Consider the following 19,079-nt stretch of genomic DNA (forward strand, 5'->3'; position numbering starts at 1 on the left):
CTCATTTCCTAATCTAATTCCCTCAGCATCACCCGACTTAATTCGACTACATTCCATTACCCTCGTTTTGTTTTTGTTGATGTTCATCTTATATCCTCCTTTCAAGACACTATCCATTCCGTTTAACTGCTCTTCCAAGTCCTTTGCTGTCTCTGGCAGAATTACAATGTCATCGGCGAACCTTAAAGGTTTTATTTCTTCTGCATGGATCTTAATACCTGCTCAGAATTTTTCTTTTGTTTCCTTCACTGCTTGCTCAATATACAGATTGAATAACATCGGGGATAGGCTACAACACTGTCTCACTCCCTTCCCAACCACTGCTTCCCTTTCATGTCTCTCGACTCTTACAACTGCCATCTGGTTTCTGTACAACTGCTGTACTTCTGTACTGTACTTCTCTATCTACATTATTCCGTGATTTATTCAGTTTTCAAATTCATACTGATTTTTTGATCACCCGGTACCCCGGTAACTCCAGTATTCTGAAAAAGCGCCACGTGTTGAGAAATTTAAACGGTTTAGGAGCCGCCAGCTGCCAGCTGCCAAACTGCGACGATGTCACCAGCCGCGCCCGGCGGGGCCTGTCCGCGCTAGGAGCGCCAGATGGCGCATCGAGCCGCGGCGCCGATGACGCGCACGTGGACGGCGCGCGGGCGCTTTCGCCCTGGCGGCGTCGGCCGGCGCCGCCTGCCAACGCGGTAAAAGTGCTTTTACTTTCCTCGGCTCTTTCTCCTCGCCGCCGCGCCGGGCCGTTTGATATAAAAGCTGGGGCCGGGCCCCGAGGCACATCGCCCTCTTCGGCTCGCACCAGCACCTCTCCGCTCCCGCACCACCCAGCAGCAGCCATGGTGTCCACCGCCCGCAAAGCCGCACTCGCCGCTCTCGTAAGTGTTTCACGTTCCCTCAGAGGTCGCCACCTTTTTTTTACTTCCAATGAAATGAACACCCTTAGCTGCTTACATGCTCTGACATACGTCAACGGGGACAGATGAAAATGTGTGCCCCGACCGGGACTCGAACCCGGGATCTCCTGCTTACATGGCAGACGCTCTATCCATCTTTCTTTTTTCTTTTCTTTTTTTGTTTAAAAAAAATCTCATTTTGTTTCGATTTCGTTCGTTGTATCTGCTCGAGGCGGACGTCGCAAGACACCCATTTCAGTTCGTCGTTGTTCCATTAACTCAGTTTTTTTTATTACAGAGAGCAGCTAGCCCTCTAACCGAACACGCTGAGCTACCGTGCCGGCGTCCATCTCAGCCACCGATGACACAGAGGATAGCGCGACTGCAGGGATTTGTCTCTGGCACGCCTCCTGCGAAACCCACACCCTCAACGTATTGTCCCGCACTACATTCGTAGTGCCCCCGCCCATTACACTCATTACTCGCGGCGCGTTGCCGATTCCCGTAAGAGTTCGGGCACTGTTTGTGCATTCGCCAAAAGAAGAAGATGGTCAAGTGGCCGGTGAGCCTTAACTATATATATATATATATATATATATATATATATATATATATATATATATATATATATATATATATATATACTAAGATGGTATCTGTTCTTTCGGACATGTCCGGGAATCGGCAACGTGCCGCGAGTAATGAGTATAATGGGCGGGGGCACTACGAATGTAGTGCGGGACAATACTTTGAGAATGTGGGTGTCGCGGGAGGCGTGCCAGAGATAAATCCCTGCAGTCGCTCTATTCTCTGTGTCCTCGGTGGCTCAGATGGATAGAGCGTCTGCTATGTAAGCAGGAGATCCCGGGTTCGAGTTCCGGTCGGGGCACACATTTTCATCTGTCCCCGTTGACGTATGTCAACGCCTGTAAGCAGCTAAGGGTGTTCATTTCGTTGTAATTTCATTCTAACGAGCTGCATGGTCCACGATGGTATCTGTTCTTTCGGACATGTCCGAAAGAACAGATACCATCTTAGTGTATATATCCTTTTTTTTACTTTTTTCTTGTGTATTTTTCCTTTGGACAGTTATCTGGGTACAATATTGCAGTGCCAGTATTATTCCAAATTACGATGCAGTGTTCCTTTCGACTAAGAACCCAGTACGTTGTCCTCGAGGGTGAGTGTTCATCGGAGGTGAGGGTATCATCTGGAGTGTCCCAGGGAAGTCTGGTAGGTCCGCTGTTGTTTTCTGTCTACATAAATGACCTTTGGGCAGGGTGGATAGCAATGTGCGGCTGTTTGCTGATGATACTGTGGTGTACGGGAAGGTGTCGTCGTTGAGTGACTGTAGGAGGATACAAGATGACTTTGACAGGATTGGTGTAAAGAATAGCAGCTAACTCTAAATATAGATAAATGTAAATTAATGCAGATGAATAGGAAAAAGAATCCCGTAGTGTTTGAATACTCCATTAGCAGTGTATCGCTTGACACAGGCACGCCGATTAAATATTTGGGCGTAACATTGCAGAGCGGTATGAAGTGGGACAAGCATGTAATGGCAGTTGTGGGGAAGGCGGGTAGTCGTCTTCGGTTCATTGGTAGAATTTTGGGAAGATGTGGTTCATCTATAGATGCCTTTCCCGTCACCACCCCTTCTTCCTGAGATTCACCAAATGTAATCCATTAACAAAGGAAGTCCCTTATGAAACACTCGCTTGACCGAAACCTGAAAATTGCTCCACAACATGGGATCCGTATGAGATAGGACTGGTAGACGAATTAGAGAAAATCCAAAGAAGAGCAGCACGTATCGTTATAAGTTTACTTAGCAAGCTCGAGAGCGTCACGACGATAGGGAACTCCAATGGCAGGGAGGCTCTCTGCATCACGGCGTTGTTTACTGTTAAAGTTCGGAGCACGTACATTCCTGAAGAGTAAACCAATATATTACTTCCCCGTACGTATATCTCGCAAAAAGACAAGAAGATAAAATGAGAAAGATTCAGATCTATATAGAGGCTTACCTGCTCCCTTGAATCGTTCGTGGCTGGGACAGGAAAGATGATGATGATAATGATGATGGTGTTTGGTTTGTGGGGCGCTCAACGCCCGTACAAAGCCCAATTTTCACACAATCCAATTTTTTCATGTTCCAATCTAACCACTGTCACGATGATGTTGATGATGAGGACAACACAAACACCAACCCCGGGCAGAGCAATTCCCCAACCCGGCCGGGAATCGAACCCAGGACCCCGTGATCCTGAGGCAGCAACTCTAGCCAGACAGGAAAGAGGAAAAGCGACAGTGGTATTAGAAGTACTCCCCGCCATATACCATAAGGCAACTTTCGGAATGCAGATATAGCTATAAATATGCAAGTGATTAGCATTTCACCTTAACCACACAGGACAGGTGGGAGTAGCACCATATACATTCTGTGCATAAGGAAAGATGACGCAACGGGTTTCTCAGTCAGAAAATCGCATTTGAATATTGGTTCTTTGACAATGTTGTGTCCCTGGCGGGACTCTCCCAGTGTGGCACTGTAATTGCTGCCGTTCACATAGAGCAGTTTCAACAACAGTGCACACCAGTAAACTCAGTAGCTATACACTCAGATTATGGCTTATCAAATGACAGCGTGGATGTCATTCAGCCATGCAGATAGTGTACAGCGCCAGGTTTGCCAACATTGGAACTAAATCGGTTTCGCATTATCGCATTAGCAAATCTAGCAAGTTTCGCTGCCATACGATAATTTTAACGGGCTGTGGAGCCCGTGAGTAAGTGTACTTTAACTGTAACCACCCAGTAGCTCCAGGGTTTCAGAAGAGGAGTGCACATAAACTACAAGACGTACAGAAAATAGTCACAAGATGGTGGATAGAACGTCTCCGCAAGTTTTTAACTAACAAGTGCTACATACGGACACCGTTTGTGATGTGACAAACAGCAGTACAGGCAGAAGCGCTTATGTGTGCAAGTCATTGAAGCCACTGCTGCCGGGAAGTAACAACGACAGGAGCCCGCTTTGGAAATCTGTTCACTGGATTGCCTACCTGCAGGCGCGAACTTCGAAAATACGGAGCGGATGATCTGTCCGCGTGCTCTTCCTCGCTCATCCCAACTGATACACTCTAACTACGCCACGTCGAGCATTGCGAATCGAAACATGGACGGATGCTCTATCCACTGATATTTCTTAGTTTGCTCTGTCTTGTATCTCTCGCGCAATCGTTTTCCGAAACCTCGGAGGTACTTTTTGCCGTGGGTAAGCCTTGCCCCTACCCATCCGTCAACCCCCATGGCACTCGAGGGAAGCAGTCACATAACTATTAGAGAGCCTTCCTACAGACAGATGCAACTGGAGCAGATACGTCCGGCTACAAGACGGCATCCCAGGCGCCGACAGAGATTCCTGGCAGTATGGATCTATTCTCTTCTGTGGGCCACATGACAACACTGTAGTGCCTATTGTATCCTAGCGTCCGAACTGTATTTAGACTGGCGCTCGAGCCACGACGAGGAGTCACTCCGAGTGAGCTTCTGGGGCTAGGCGCCATAGCTGTCGCATTACATCAATCGGGAACTCACTTTGGCGCCACCGCTAAGATGATGCTATGTTTCATGCCAGTCATCAGCTAGTAATCACTTGTCTTCGTTTCTACCCTGGACCTGACTGTGTTTAATCATACTGGAACTTTGAAACTGAAATATCCTTCTGGGATTTTAACTCGTGCTGAATAAAATTGTCCAGATCTTTAATTTGGAATGTCCCGTCAAGACTTGGACTGTAGCTAGCACGGTGCATTGTGCATTTACTATTTAGAGATACACTGAATCGCCAGAGAAACTTGTATAGGCATGCGTATTCAAATACACAGATTCTTAAACAGGCAAAATACGGCGCTGCGGTCAGCAATGCCTAAATAAGACAAGTGTCTGGCGAAGTTGTTAGATACAGTAGAGCGTCGATTATCCGAAGTAATTGGGGGACATGGGTGTTCAGAAAACTGGTTTGTTCGGATAATCGAACTGTACATGTTTATTTGCCAAAAAGAAGTATTGTACAGTAAATTTATTCATAAAAACAGGCATCTATTTTAGTATTACAAAGTAACATACAAAGGCAACTTCAGTAGGAATATATAGTATGTGGCGCAGTTTATTGAACAAAAATATATACATATTACATACGCATTTTGCATGAACAATACACACAGTATACAAAATTAAAATTGGATAAAGTGGTTGCAGATTCACCTTCTTCTAACCTTTTAATAATCTCGTACTTGTCCTCATAGAAAGGACAACACGTTTACGTTTAAGCATCTTGTATCGTCAAGTTCACTTCTTCACGCAGCAGCACACAAGTGGTCGTAACAGAGAACAGAAGGTGACTGTTTGCAACGTGAGAAGCTCTTCTTGGGGGCGCGTAATCCTTCAAACTGCGCGGAGCGGCACGCCTCGACTCTAAGCTGGCGCAGCTGTTGCTGTGAACAGCTTTGATACTGCCGCTACTTCTACTGCCAGTGCCAAGCCGACAGAAGTGTGCCGATTGTTGAAACACAGCGACTGGCGGCTTGGCCGGTCAGCAGCGTCTTGTGAAGGCCCCATTAGAAGCAATGTTCCGCCAGCCGTGGCGCAGTGCGGCGACTACTGTGGGAAACTTGGTTTGGGGGTGAGGGGGATGATGGACGGTAGGGTGGGAGAGTAACAGGTGCGAGCGAGTACACAGTTCGGTTAAGCGGTCGTTCGGTTGACCGACGTTCGGATCATCGACGCTCTACTGTACGTTACTGCTGCTACAATGGCTGGTTTCAAGACTTAAGTGACTTTGCACTTGGTGTTATAGTCAGCGCACAAGAAGATGGGGCACAGCATCTCCGAGGTAGCAATGAAATGGAGATTTCACGAGTGTACCGTGAATATCAGGTATCAGGTAAAACATCAAATCTCCGACATCGATACGGCCAGAATAAGATGCTGTTAGAACGGGACCAACAACGACTGAAGAGAATCGTTCAGTGTGACAGACGTGGAACCCTTCCACAAATTTCTGCAGATTTCATTGTTGGACCATCAACAAGTGTCAGCGAGCGAAGCATTCAACGGAAGGCCCACTAGTGTAGTCTTGATGACTGCACGACACAGAGCTTTACGCCCCACCTAGACACGTCAACACCGACATTGGACTGTTGATAGCGGGAAACATGTTGCCTGGTAGGACGAGTCTCGTTTCACATTGTATCGAGCGGATGGACGTGTATCCAGGGGACTGTTGAAGCTGTGGAAGCACTGTAATGGTGTGGGGCATGTGCATTTGGAGTAAGATGGGACCCCTGATATTTCTAGATACGACTCTGACAGGTGACACGTACGTAAGCGTCCTGTCTGGAGACCATCATCCATTCATGTCCATTGTGCATTCCGACGGACTTGCGCAATTCCAGCAGGACAATGCGACACCCCACATGTCCAGAATTGCCACAGAGTGGCTCCAGGAACACTCTGCTGAGTTTAAACACTTCCGCTGGCCACCAAACTCTCCAGACATGAACATTATTGATCATGTCTGGGATGCCTTGCAACGTGCTGTTCAGACGAGGTCCATCCCGTCGTACTCTTACAGTCCTGCAGGATTCATGGTGTCAGTTCCCTCCAGCCCTGCTTCAGACATTAGTCGAATCCATGCCAAGTCGTGTAGCGGCACTTCTGCGTGCTTCCGGAGGCCCTACACGATATTGTTGAGGTGTACCAGTTACTTCGACTCTTTATTGTACTTTTTGCTGTGGGTAATCCGCCCCCATCCATCCGGCAACCGCCGTGATACTCGAGGGAAGCAGCCACATAACTATTAGGGGGCAACCTCCCTACAACGCAAGACGACACGATCCGTCCGGCCACCAGACGGCATCCCAGTCGCCGATAGAGGTTCCTGGCACTATGGACCTCTTCTGTTATGTGGACCACGTGGCAGAAAGTAGTACCTATTGATTTCTGGCTCTCGAACTGTGTTTAGGCTGGCGCTCGAGCCACGACGACGAGCAGTTCGCTCAGAGTGTGCTTTTTGGGCCAGGCATTACATCAATCAGGAACTCGCGTTGGGGCCACTGCAATGACGACGCCGTGTTTCATGTCATTGATCAGCTAGAGTATTTGTCAGATTTCTTCTCTCCGTTTAACCATACTGAAACTTTGAAACTGAAATATCCTTCTGGGATTTTAACGCGTGCTGTGTCTAATTGTACAAAACTATAATTCGCACTGTCCCGTCAAGACTCGAACTGTAGCTAGCACGGTGCATTGTGCAGTTAGTACTTAGTGGTATTTTCTAGCAGCGTTTCTTTTCTTCCAAAAGGCCTTCTGCATTTAGGCGATATTGATGTTCATTCGTTCTCCAAAGAAGCGATTGTTTTCATTCAGACATTTGGCTTTGCTAATAATTTTGCTATTATTTCAATACTTCGGAAGAGACTTTCTTTTGAAACCTGTTTATTCCTTATTCGAGATGTAATTGTCATCGTCAAGACTAGCAAACCAGGCTTATGGATAATCCTATATGTACGTAGATGTAAATGTTGAAGCCTTGATTAGTTCTATTCCCAGGTGTGTCTGTTTCTGCTTCGGGTCACATCTGTAATTCCCATGCGATAATCTTGTTTGTGTGTGTGTGTGTGTGTGTGTGTGTGTGTGTGTGTGTGCGTGTGTGTGTGAGTGTGTGTCTTTTGAGATTCTATGCTCCTATGATTCTGAAATAAATGGGATTTCCCACGTTTCCAAAAGTCCTCATCACTGATTCTACCTACATGCAACACACCACCACATTTCCTAAAGTGGTGATCCTTTATGCATGTTCAAGTGTGTGTGTGTGTGTGTGTGCGTATGTGTGTGCGCGTATATGTGTGTGTGTGTGTGTGTATTTCATGACTCCATGCTGCTGTGATTCTGTGACAAGAGGGGATTTGCTGTGACTCTGTGACAAGTGGGGACTGCCCCGTTCCGTTTCCAGATGTCGCTGTCCGTGCTCCTGGCCACGTGCGACGCGCAGCTGCAGTTCCGCGACTCCAAGCCGAAGAGGGGCATCGCCTCGCTGGGCTACGGACTACCAGGTCAGTGCTCGCGCCCTGCAAATCACTTCTGTAGCGGTCTACAGTCCACACATCTCTCTGTGCTAGTCTGGCCTGTGCAAGCCTCTCCATTTCTACATTACTGCAGCGTACTTCCACTGTAGCGATGTCACGGTCTACCTCTACAGTTTGACGCCCACACTTTTTCACATCACCTAAACTGACGATTCTTTGATGCATCGGGATTGAACCGTCAATTAGGGCGATTCACAAACAACATCTTAAATACACATCTTATTCCAAAAATGTTATCGTGGAAGTAGGGGCCAGGAGGTGCTGGTGAAAAAACACACATTGATAACGTTATCTTTTATTTTAAAAAGCTTTCAGTAATAAATTTTCTTAAGTCTGACATTTCTTTAAAAAAATTTCCAAACATTTTAAAATAGCTTGACAATTTGACAGTTTTCATTATCAGAAGATTACCAGGCACGACATTAACAACTTGCCAACAATGTGATTTTAGGGAACAATTCCAAAAACAAACTTTAAGTAGCTAGCTTTTACTAAGCAAAAATAGTTGTCTCTCGCCAGTTACATAACTTATATTTGTTACAAGATAAATGTGAATAAGCCAGTACACAAACTTTCACACTAAAAGCAGTTGCCAAAAAAAAAAAAAAAAAAAATAAATAAATCTTTAGCTCGATGAGGGTGTGACACGTGTAAAGGGGGCCAAATCACAATAGGCGGAATAGTTACTGGCGGTCTACAGGGCCACAGCAGATCAGCCCCAAAACTTCCATTACAAGCCGCCACCTCCCCGAGATACTCAAAACCAGAAGATGTAGCAAGACCCGCAACACCGACCCTAAACCACCCAATCGAGGTGTGAATGAAAACGAACCGACCAAGAAGCAATTACCACATTCCCACGGACAGGCAAACGAAAACTGTGGTGGGAAGACCCCATCAAAACCACTGGTGAAGAAACTCACACACTTCACACTTCACTAGAACTTGAAAACCTTCTTATATATATATATATATATATATATATATATATATCCACCCCAGCGCTGGGAACATGTCGCACTTCCAAATGCTGGTCAGAGCCAACCGCTGCCAGTGGTTTCAACGGCCGATAAGAAGACATACGGTCCCACGCGCTGATCTCCTGCACCACGGCTTCTAAGCTTCATAAGCCACGTACATGCGCGTGAGGCAGACTTGGCCCCTGACAGCCAAGAGGTCGGCCAAAGCAGTTGACGACCCCCAACAGCAGGGCCCCGCTCGCGCCACCACCTCTCTCGGTCACCGCCCACTACGTACTCCTCAATCGTCACGCGACCCTACACTTGCTCCACCTCCCGCCAGAGGGCGGTAGTGATCCAAACAGCGCGCCAAACCGAAAGCGCCACCGCAAACACTGGACGCGAAGCGAAAGCACTCCGCCTGGCGCGCTTTTCGAAGAGCCGGACACAACTACGGCTCAGGGATGTGCACTAACAACTGATTCCTTATTGTAGCCAACTGTTCCGTGACTTCCATTTTTCCCCAGTTTCATTCAGTACCTCCTCATTGCGTAGAAGACATCTCCTCAGAATTACTGAGATCCTTGGTTGAGTTGACTGGTTTGCTAGATACGAGGCATGTTTTTAAGTAAAGTCCGTTTTGTTGTAGACACTAGTAGTTCGCGCGCATACCGCAAGGAGCGCGTGCGTCGTGTACCGGCATGCCTCGGGAACAACTGTGCTCAGTTTCAGCTCTGTAGCTAACCTGCACGGTACTGTTCTGTGCTTTCAAAATGTTTAAGACTATCAACTCGCCCGCCGCGTGTGAGGTTCGCTCAGTGATACGGTTTTTGTCAGCAAGGAACCTGTCTTCTGCAGAAATTCATCGACAGATTTGCGAAGTGTACGGTGATACTGTTATGAGTGAATGCAAAGTGCGTTAGTGGGTACGAAAATTCAAAGATGGCCGTGACAACGTCCATGATGAGGACCGCTCCGGTCGCCCTTCTTTGATTGCAGACGATTTGGTGGCTTCAGTTGAAGCGAGGACTCGTGAGAACAGGCGCTTCATAAATAAAAGGTCTGTCAAACTAATTTCCTGACGTGTCGAAATCAGTCCTTTATAACATTGTTTCTGAGCACCTAAAGTTTACGAAGCTGTGGTCCTGTTGGGTCCCGAAACTCCTAACAGAGGACTACAAAAACCAAACATTTGAGTGTGCCATGAAGTCCTTCACTCGTTATTACGAAGAAGGTGACAGCTTCTTGAGTCAGATCGTAACTGGAGACGAAACATGCATTTCGCATATCACTCCCGAATCGAAGCAACAGGGCATGGAATGGAGACACACACACTCGCCTGTAAAGGTGAAGGCCAAACAGACCCAGTCCCAGCGCAATATCATGGTGTCGGTGTTTTGGGTTAGGCATGGTGTTTTGTTGGTCGACTTCATGCAACGAGGAACCACTATCAATACAGAAGCATACTGCCAAGCATACCCTGAGAAAGCTAAGCAGAGCGATTCAAAACAAAAGACGCGGCATGCTGACAAAGGGAATTGTCCTTCTCCATGACAATGCAAGACCTCACACTGCGGGTCAGACCCGCGATTTATTGGACAGTTTTGGCTGGGAAGTTTTGGACCACCCACCCTACAGTCCTGACCTTGCGCCGAGCTATTACCATCTGTTCTTCCACCTCAAACAACACCTGAGTGGCAACCGTTACAATGATGACGACGACGTGAAAACGGCAGTGAACTCTTGGTTATCGGAGCAGGCGGCAAGTTTTTATGAAGAGGGTATTTTAAAATTGATTGAGAGGTATGATAAGTGTTTGAACAAATTTGGCAACTATGTCGAAAAACAGAGTGACGTATGCACTTTCTGAAAATAAATTTAGTTTTTTGAAATAACTTTTCGTTGTGTACTTATGTTCAAACGGACCTTACTTAAAAACACGCCTCGTATATAAGACAGACTAAATACGCTCAGACTTAAGGAAGAAAGTAACAGTTCCAGTGTTAAAGAAGACAAGGTGTGAATACTATTGTGCCATCAGTTTTATAGCTCATTGTTGCAAAATACTGAAGCCGATCTGGGGGAACATCATTTTGTGTTCTGGAGAAATGTAGGACCACGTCACACAGTACTGAACCTACGACTTATCTTAGAAGATTGAGTGCAGAAAGGCAAACCTACAATAACAGCGTTTGTAGATCTAGAGAAAGCTTTTCACAATATGGACTGAAGTGCAACCATTGAAATTTTAAAGGTAACAGGGATACAACACAGGGACCAAAAGGTACTTACAACTTGTAAAGCGACCGGACTGCAATTATAAGAGCCGATGGTCATGAAAGGGAAGCAGTGATTGAGAAGGGAGCGAGGCAGGGTTGTAGTCTATCCCGGATCTTATCCAATCTGTGAATCGAGCCAGCTGTGAACGAAGCCATAGAGAAATTTCAAAAGGAAAGTAAAGTTCAGAAAGAAGAAATAAAAACTTTGAGGTTTTCCGATGACATCCTATTTTTGTCAAGGACGGCTAACGATTTCGAAGACAGTTGAACAGAATGGATAGTGTCTTGAAATAAGGTTATAAAATGAACAGAGAAAAAAGTAAAACAAAGAGAGTGGAATGATGTCTCATTATGTCAGACGATGGTGAGGGAATTACAATACGAAACGAGACTTTAAAAATAATAGGTGAGTTTTGTTCTTTGGGCAGCAAGGTAACTGATGTTGGTCGTAGTAGGGAAGAAGTAAAATGCAGGCCGGCAATAGCAAGAAAAACATTTCTGAAAAAGAGAAACTGGTGAACACCTAATATAAATTTAAGTGTTAGGAACTCGTTTCTGAAGATATTTGTCTGGAGTGTAGTCTTGCATGGGAATAAAACATGGACAATATACATTTCAATAAGAAGAGAATAGAAGACCTGAAAACGTGGTATTATAGAGGAGTGCTAAAGATTAGATGGATAGATGGAGCGGCAACTGGGTAGGTACTGAATCCAGTTGGGTAGAAAAGAAATTTATAGCATAGCTGGACTAAAAGAAGGAGCTGTCAATTTGGCAAAGAACGTGTGTATGAGTGAGGGGGGGGGGGGCGTTTGGGGGGCTGGTATAAAGTACAGAGTAGCATGGAAAGCTCTATCAAATCAGCCGTCGAATTAAAGACCACATCAATTCAATTCCTTCCTTAGTTATTTGACCTACCAGTCTAATTTTGGATATTCTTCTGGGGCGCCGCATTTTAGAAGCTTCAAATCTCTTCTTGCCTGTGTTGTTTATTATACAAGACTACAGCCCTAACAAATACTTTCAGAAAAGACTTCCTAGAGACACTAAAATTATATTGGATGTTAAAATATTTCTCTTTCTCAGAGAAGCTTTTCTTGCTATAGACAATCTGCAGTTTACATCGTCTATACTTCGTCTGTCGTCAGTTATTTTGCTGTCCAAGTAGCAAAACACAATTACTACTTACAGTGTCTCACTTACTAATCTCATTCCGGCAGCATCGCCTCACTTAAAAGGACCTGGACATCATGAGGGCCCTCAAAATGTACAGTTTTTATTTAGAAAAATTCTGTTTCTAAAGATACATAACTAATGTATATTACCTCTCATTTTCGGACATAAATGGCTTTGTAAAGAAACGCAGGGACTGAATGTCTAGCTGCCATACTACTGTCAAATGCAAAACTTTGCCCATAATGTCTAGTTATTTAATTCTGGCGCCGCTGTTTCCATAGCAATTCGGTTGTATAATAGCCTTGAAGAATATATCGATTTACTATGAGCAGGGATTTGTTGCACTCGGTCTTTCTGCCGATACAAGTAGATTACTTGAGTTTGCTTATAATTTTCGCGTGCATTCGTGTTGAGAACTTGTTGTTGCGACTAAGTATTTTGACAATTTTACATCATAAAATGCCAGATACGAAGAAGTTTCATTGCAGTCGTAAATTTTCCGGTAGTCAACACGAGCGTGTTGTTGGAAATCGTAAAATTACGGAATTGTTACGCCGCAGCCAGGTGATATTAGGCCTAAAAGTTTCGCTGAGAGCATGAAAAAGGAGGCATAATAACAAAGAAAAGAAGGAAAACTAAATAAAATGAAAAGGACACTTACAATCAGCAAGATAATGGAGCTGGAATGTTTTGACATGTTTTCATTGAGAAAAAAATTACATGGAAATCTTAAGTTTCAATTTTCCATAATCAGCAGTATTGCATCATTACCTCATCCAATATTAAGGCTAAAAATTGCATGAATAATAATATCTAGACAATGACAAACATTACTCAAGAATGTATTAAATATTTTAAGCTGGAGCATGTTCTTAAATAGTTAGGAGAAAACATTGACGTCTAAAAAAATGTTTTTTAAAAAATATACAAACAACAAATTGGTAAATTTTCCTAGTTTACTACTTTGACAAGTTAATAACTAAAAGAATAAAATTTGCTTTGACTTTCTATTTTAAATAGCGTGAAAGTACAGTGTACCTAAAATAACAATGAAACGTAGTTCAGTACGCACGATAAAACTCAATATTTACTCCACAGGGGAGTGTCGTACGACCGTTGCTATTCACAATATACATAAATGACCTTTTGGATAACATCGGAAGTTCACTGAGGCTTTTTGAGGATGATGCTGTGGTATATCGAGAGGTTGTAACTATGGAAAATTGTACTGAAATGCAGGAGGATCTGCAGCGAATTGACGCATGGTGCAGGGAATGGCAATTGAATCTCAATGTAGACAAGTGTAATGTGCTGCGAATATATAGAAAGAAAGATCCCTTTTCATTTAGCTACAATGTAGCAGGTCAGCAACTGGAAAAGTTAATTCCATAAATTATCTGGGAGTATGCATTAGGAGTAATTTAAAATGGAATGATCATATAAAGTTGATCGTCTGTAAAGCAGATGCCAGACTGAGATTCATTGGATGAACCCTAAGGAAATGCAATCCGAAAACAAAGGAAGTAGGTTACAGTACACTTATTCGCCCACTGCTTGAGTACTGCTCACCAGTGTGGGACCTGTACCAGATAGAGTTGATAGAAGAGATAGAGAAGATCCAACGGAGAGCAGCGCGCTTCGTTACAGGATCATTTAGTAATCGCGAAAGCGTTACGGAGATGATAGATAAACTCCAGTGGAAGACTCAGCAGGAGAGACGCTCAGTAGCTCGGTGCGGGCTTTTGTTGAAGTTTCGAGAACATACCTTCACCGAGGAGTCAAGCAGTATATTGCTCCCTCCTACGTATATCTCGCGAAGAGACCATGAGGATAAAATAAGAGAGATTAGAGCCCACACAGAGGCATACCGACAATCCTTCTTTCCACGAACAATACGAGACTGGAATAGAAGGGAGAGCCGATAGAGGTACTCAAGGTACCCTCCGCCACACACCGTCAGGTGGCTTGCGGAGTATGGATGTAGATGCAGATGTAGATGAAGATGTAGATGTAGCCATGTTGTGATCATGTGATGCTACTTTCCCAGACTTGGTCCCAAAATACCTTTCAACAACGATTGCTGATGATGTTTTAGTGTATTCTATGACACAGTGAGCTTTCCCTATTGTGGGTGCCACCATTTTGAACACTAACGCCAGGGATGAATAACAGTTGCGAGTTACCATTGTTTCATTGCAGCCAACCTGAAATGTAGCAGTTAACATTTCAGTCTATACGTATATAGGGTGTTCGGAAATTCCCATTACAAACCTTTGGGACTTGTAGAGGGGAGTGAGTACATAATATTGCGAATAGGAACCCATGTATGGAAATGTACGGTTTCAATTCAGATGTGTAACGCCTCCATGTCTGCTAACGGAAAGAGAAAAGTCTCAGAGTTTCTTGACCTGGTATACAATACAGTAGACGGAATAACGTGTACTAAGTTAGGTAGACATTTGATGTCACTCAGTGTCTGCCTTCCTCCTGCAGAGACAGAAGAAGATTTGCTGGCACGAGTACTGTCCACTTCACTAGAAACTGATGAGACACCAGGTGGGATGGAGAGTGTATACCAGAGCATCCTTCGTAGGTATAATGTCTGTAACAATGTTAGAGGTCGCCACATCTAGTCACTGTTGTAATGGATCAGTACTGTTCTGTACATACAGCACGCTGGGTTCCTTTTTGTTTTGGAATAATGCAAATACGTAATGTTTAAATGTTAATACGAACAAATGTGTTTATGTGAAAATGGATGTTACGTTACCTAATAATCGTATTGCGTCGTGCTTAATTCAGTTTCTCAAGTGAAATGGATGAGTTAAATATCTGATCTGAAACTGTCAAAGCGGAAACGGCACTGAACCGTGGTACTACTCAATTCTTTAGAAAATCAAAAATTACAATCTCACCACAGTTATTTCAAAGAAATAGGAAGCCCAGGGTCACTAGTGATGGACAAGCTTGTGATTGTTTTACAATTTTAATTTTACTCAAAATAGATTTTATTATAAACTTCAATTCGGACCTTTGCCCTCTTACTGATGCAATATACAAATCTTTACTTTAATTGAATTACATAAACACGAAAAAGAATCATAATTTGCTTGCGCAACCAAAATCGTAGATAGTAGGCACGGTGAAATGATGAATGATAAACAATCGTTCTTGTTTAACCATATCTCAACTGACTAGTGGCACTATACACTTCCAACCCAAAGTTACACAGCCACATAATACCACAACTTCATTAAAGAAACAAAGACCTTAAAGCTTAATAAAACTGAACTGCCCACATAAAGGTCCAGAGTGAAACACACTTATACTAAAAATGCGAAGTGGGCCAACCAAGGTCGCAAAACTGGCACACAGGAAAAATAACAAGTTGCGCATTCATTAAAGATACACAAATGATTAACATAAGTGTTAAATAAGAATGGCTAGTAATAACTCAACCAGTAAAATGACTTACAGAAACGCTAATTTTAACAAAGTGGCCTCGCTTAACTAACGGACATAATGACTCAGAATGATTCCCAAACTGCACTTAACTTTGGAGATCAGCGTTAAGGCCCATAGCAGTATTTGGAAGCAAGCTAGGCGGTATATATTTATATATAGTCCAACCGGCCTCACAATGAGTGGTCCTGACGAGAATCCATAACCGCACCGACGCCAGAAAACGAGCAGGCTTAACCAATGGCCTGCAGCACAAATAGATTGCAATGAAAACAAGGTCAAATCAGAGCCACACTGGAATATATAATAAGCATGCCCCCAAATTCTTATGGAGCAATACTCTAACATTACCCGTCTCCCAGTAAATTAGCAGGAAACTTAGAGATCAATTCCAGTTGCGTTAAGGCACTTTCAACATTACATAAACATACCAAATCCTGCCGTAACAAATGATTAAACCATTAACTCCACGGCTGCCGGATGCGTACACAACCGCAACCAGTGCCAAAGCGGTCAATATTTCCTAAAACAAGTTAAAATTTGCATGGAAACCACTCAAAACATACACTCCACAGATGATGAGAAACGAAATGAGGAACATCAGCCTCCTTAAAACATCCACTGTGGAACGAAGTTCAGAACCATGCCACAATAAGTTTCAACAATCTTCTTAGTTGAACACAGAATAAAAGTCATACGTTACTTGGAGCCTGCTAATGATGAGCTGGGAAGCTGTTCAGCGTGAGACGACGAACCCACCGCAGTTCTGCACGTCAAGGTGCCCAATGATTGGCACCGTACATCCGGCGCGACAAAATACGAGGGCGGCGAGCACGGTTAGGGACGCGGGCTTGTTTTCAACACAAGCTGGCTCGTAGAACGCCGACCGGAGACTGCCACGTCATACGTTCACCCGCCGGAAAACCGTTGTGTGTGTGTGTGTGGGGGGGGGGGGGGGAGGGGGGGGTAGATAGCAAGACAGCCGAATATCGATATCAGTGATGCAAGTAGAACACCCTACCGCCAGTCGCCATGGCGCAGGTACCTTTCCAGACATGAGTTCCTATTCAAAATATTATGTACTCATTCCCCCCTACTCGTCCTAGAAATCCGTAATGGGAATTTCCGAACACACTGTATTTCATAAGCAAAGTGATTGCTGTAGTCGCACCCTGTATATACCAGGTGATCAAAAAGTCAGTATAAATTTGAAAACTGAATAAATCACGGAATAATAGAGAGGTACAAATTGGCACGCATGCTTGGAATGAAATGGGGTTTTATTAGAACAAAAAAAAAAAAAAAATACAGAAGTTCAAAAAACGTCCCACAGATGGCGCTTCATCTGATCAGAATAGCAATAATTAGCATAACAAAGTAAGACAAAGCAAAGATGATGTTCATTACAGGAAATGCTCAATATGTCCACCATCATTCCTCAACAATAGCTGTAGTCGAGGAATAATGTTGTGAACAGCACTGTAAAGCATGTCCGGAGTTATGGTGAGGCATTGGCGTCGGATGTTGCCTTTCGGCATCCCTAGAGATGTCGGTCGATCACGATATACTTGCGACTTCAGGTAACGCCAAAGCCAATAATCGCACGGACTGAGGTCTGGGGACCTGGGAGGCCAAGCATGACGAAAGTGGCGTCTGAGCACACGATCATCACCAAACGACGCGCGCAAGAGATCTTTCACGCGTCTAGCAATATGGGGTGGAGCGCCATCCTCCATTTGGGTTCTAATAAAACCCCATGTCATTCCAAGCAAGTGTGTCAATTTTTACCTCTCTATCTATATTATTCCGTGGTTTATTAAGTTTTCAATATCTAGACAATGACTTTTTGATCACCCGGTATGTTCCTTGTCCAAAAGACGTGAAACACACGTCAATCCTCGGTCTCGGCCGAGCACTGACTGTACTCATCACATTGACTGAGGTCTGAACCCATCCTCGTCAGGTTAAGGAGGCAGTTCAGCGAGGCGCGAGTAGAGCTTACTGAGGCGTTGTCTCTCTGCAGGCGTGGCCGTACCAGCAGCAGGCTCCCTGGTGGCGCCGTACAACTACTTCTTCAGGAGCCAGCCGGCGCACTACGCCGCCGCAGCGCCCCTTTCCCTGGCCGGCCACTACGCGGCAGCACCTGCGGCGCCGGCCTACGCCGCCCCGGCGCCCGCCTACGCCGCCCCCGCAGCCGCCTACGCCGCCCCCGCGCACGCCTACGCCGCCCCCCACGCCGCCTACGCCGCCGCGCCGGCCGCCTACTCCGCCGCCCCCGCAGCCTACGCCGCCTCCCCAGTCGGACCGTACGCGGCTGCACCCGCGGCTTTCGCCTCCCCTGCGGCAGCGGCCTACGCTAAGCCGGCTGCCGCGGGATACGGCTACCTGGGCTGAAGACTGTCTGCCGACTGCTCCAGCCGCCGTAGCGGAGTATCTTCCTCTCCGAGTTCCTCCTGTCGTCTCAGCGTAATCTGTCTTCTTTTTTTATAACTGCAATATTTATTGTACCTCAGTCATCACAGCGTCCCAAAAGAGCTCTGGTTGCTTGTTGCACTTAAATAAAAACTTTATACATAATACCAAATACAATTTTTTCATTTCGTATTAATACTGCAAACTCTGCCGGCCGCTGGTGGCCGAGCGGTTCTGGCGCTACAGTCTGGAACCGCGCGACTGCTACGGTCGCAGGTTCGAATCCTGCCTTGGGCATGGATGTGTGTGTTGTCCTTAGGTTAGTTAGGTTTAAGTAGTTCTAAGTTCTAGGGGACTTATCACCTCAGCAGTTGAGTCCCATAGTGCTCAGAGCCATTTGAACCATTTTTGAACTGCAAACTCTACTGACCTTACGACTTATCTTAGAAAATAGATTAAGGAAAGGCAAACCAGCGTTTCTAGCATTTGCAAACTTAGAGAACGCTTTTGACAACGTTGACTGGAATACTCTCTTTAAGCTTTTGACAACGTTGGCTGTGTAAGTAAGCAGTTTACGTTTTTATGTTGGTAACGTGACCTAGCGCTCTGTATGAAAATCACTGGCTGTGCTGTGTGCAGTCTGTGGCTAGTTGGCATTGTTGTAATATTCGCCATTGTAGTGTTTGGCAGTTGGCTGTCAACAGCGCGTAGCGTTGCGCAGTTGGAGGCGAG

The 19,079-nt window shown here is 45.0% G+C and overlaps 1 protein-coding gene across 1 annotated transcript; it reads left to right on the plus strand.

The window, feature by feature from the left end:
- Positions 1-848: 848 nt before the first annotated feature.
- On the plus strand, positions 849-18,329 carry LOC126424567 (cuticle protein 16.5-like). The gene is made up of 3 exons (XM_050087311.1): positions 849-887; positions 7,927-8,026; positions 17,959-18,329. The coding sequence occupies exons 1-3, from the start codon at positions 849-851 to the stop codon at positions 18,327-18,329; spliced, it is 510 nt and encodes a 169-aa protein (XP_049943268.1).
- Positions 18,330-19,079: the final 750 nt, after the last annotated feature.

Source organism: Schistocerca serialis, chromosome 10 (genome assembly GCF_023864345.2).
Source record: "Schistocerca serialis cubense isolate TAMUIC-IGC-003099 chromosome 10, iqSchSeri2.2, whole genome shotgun sequence".
NCBI classification, from domain to species: Eukaryota; Metazoa; Arthropoda; class Insecta; order Orthoptera; family Acrididae; genus Schistocerca; species Schistocerca serialis.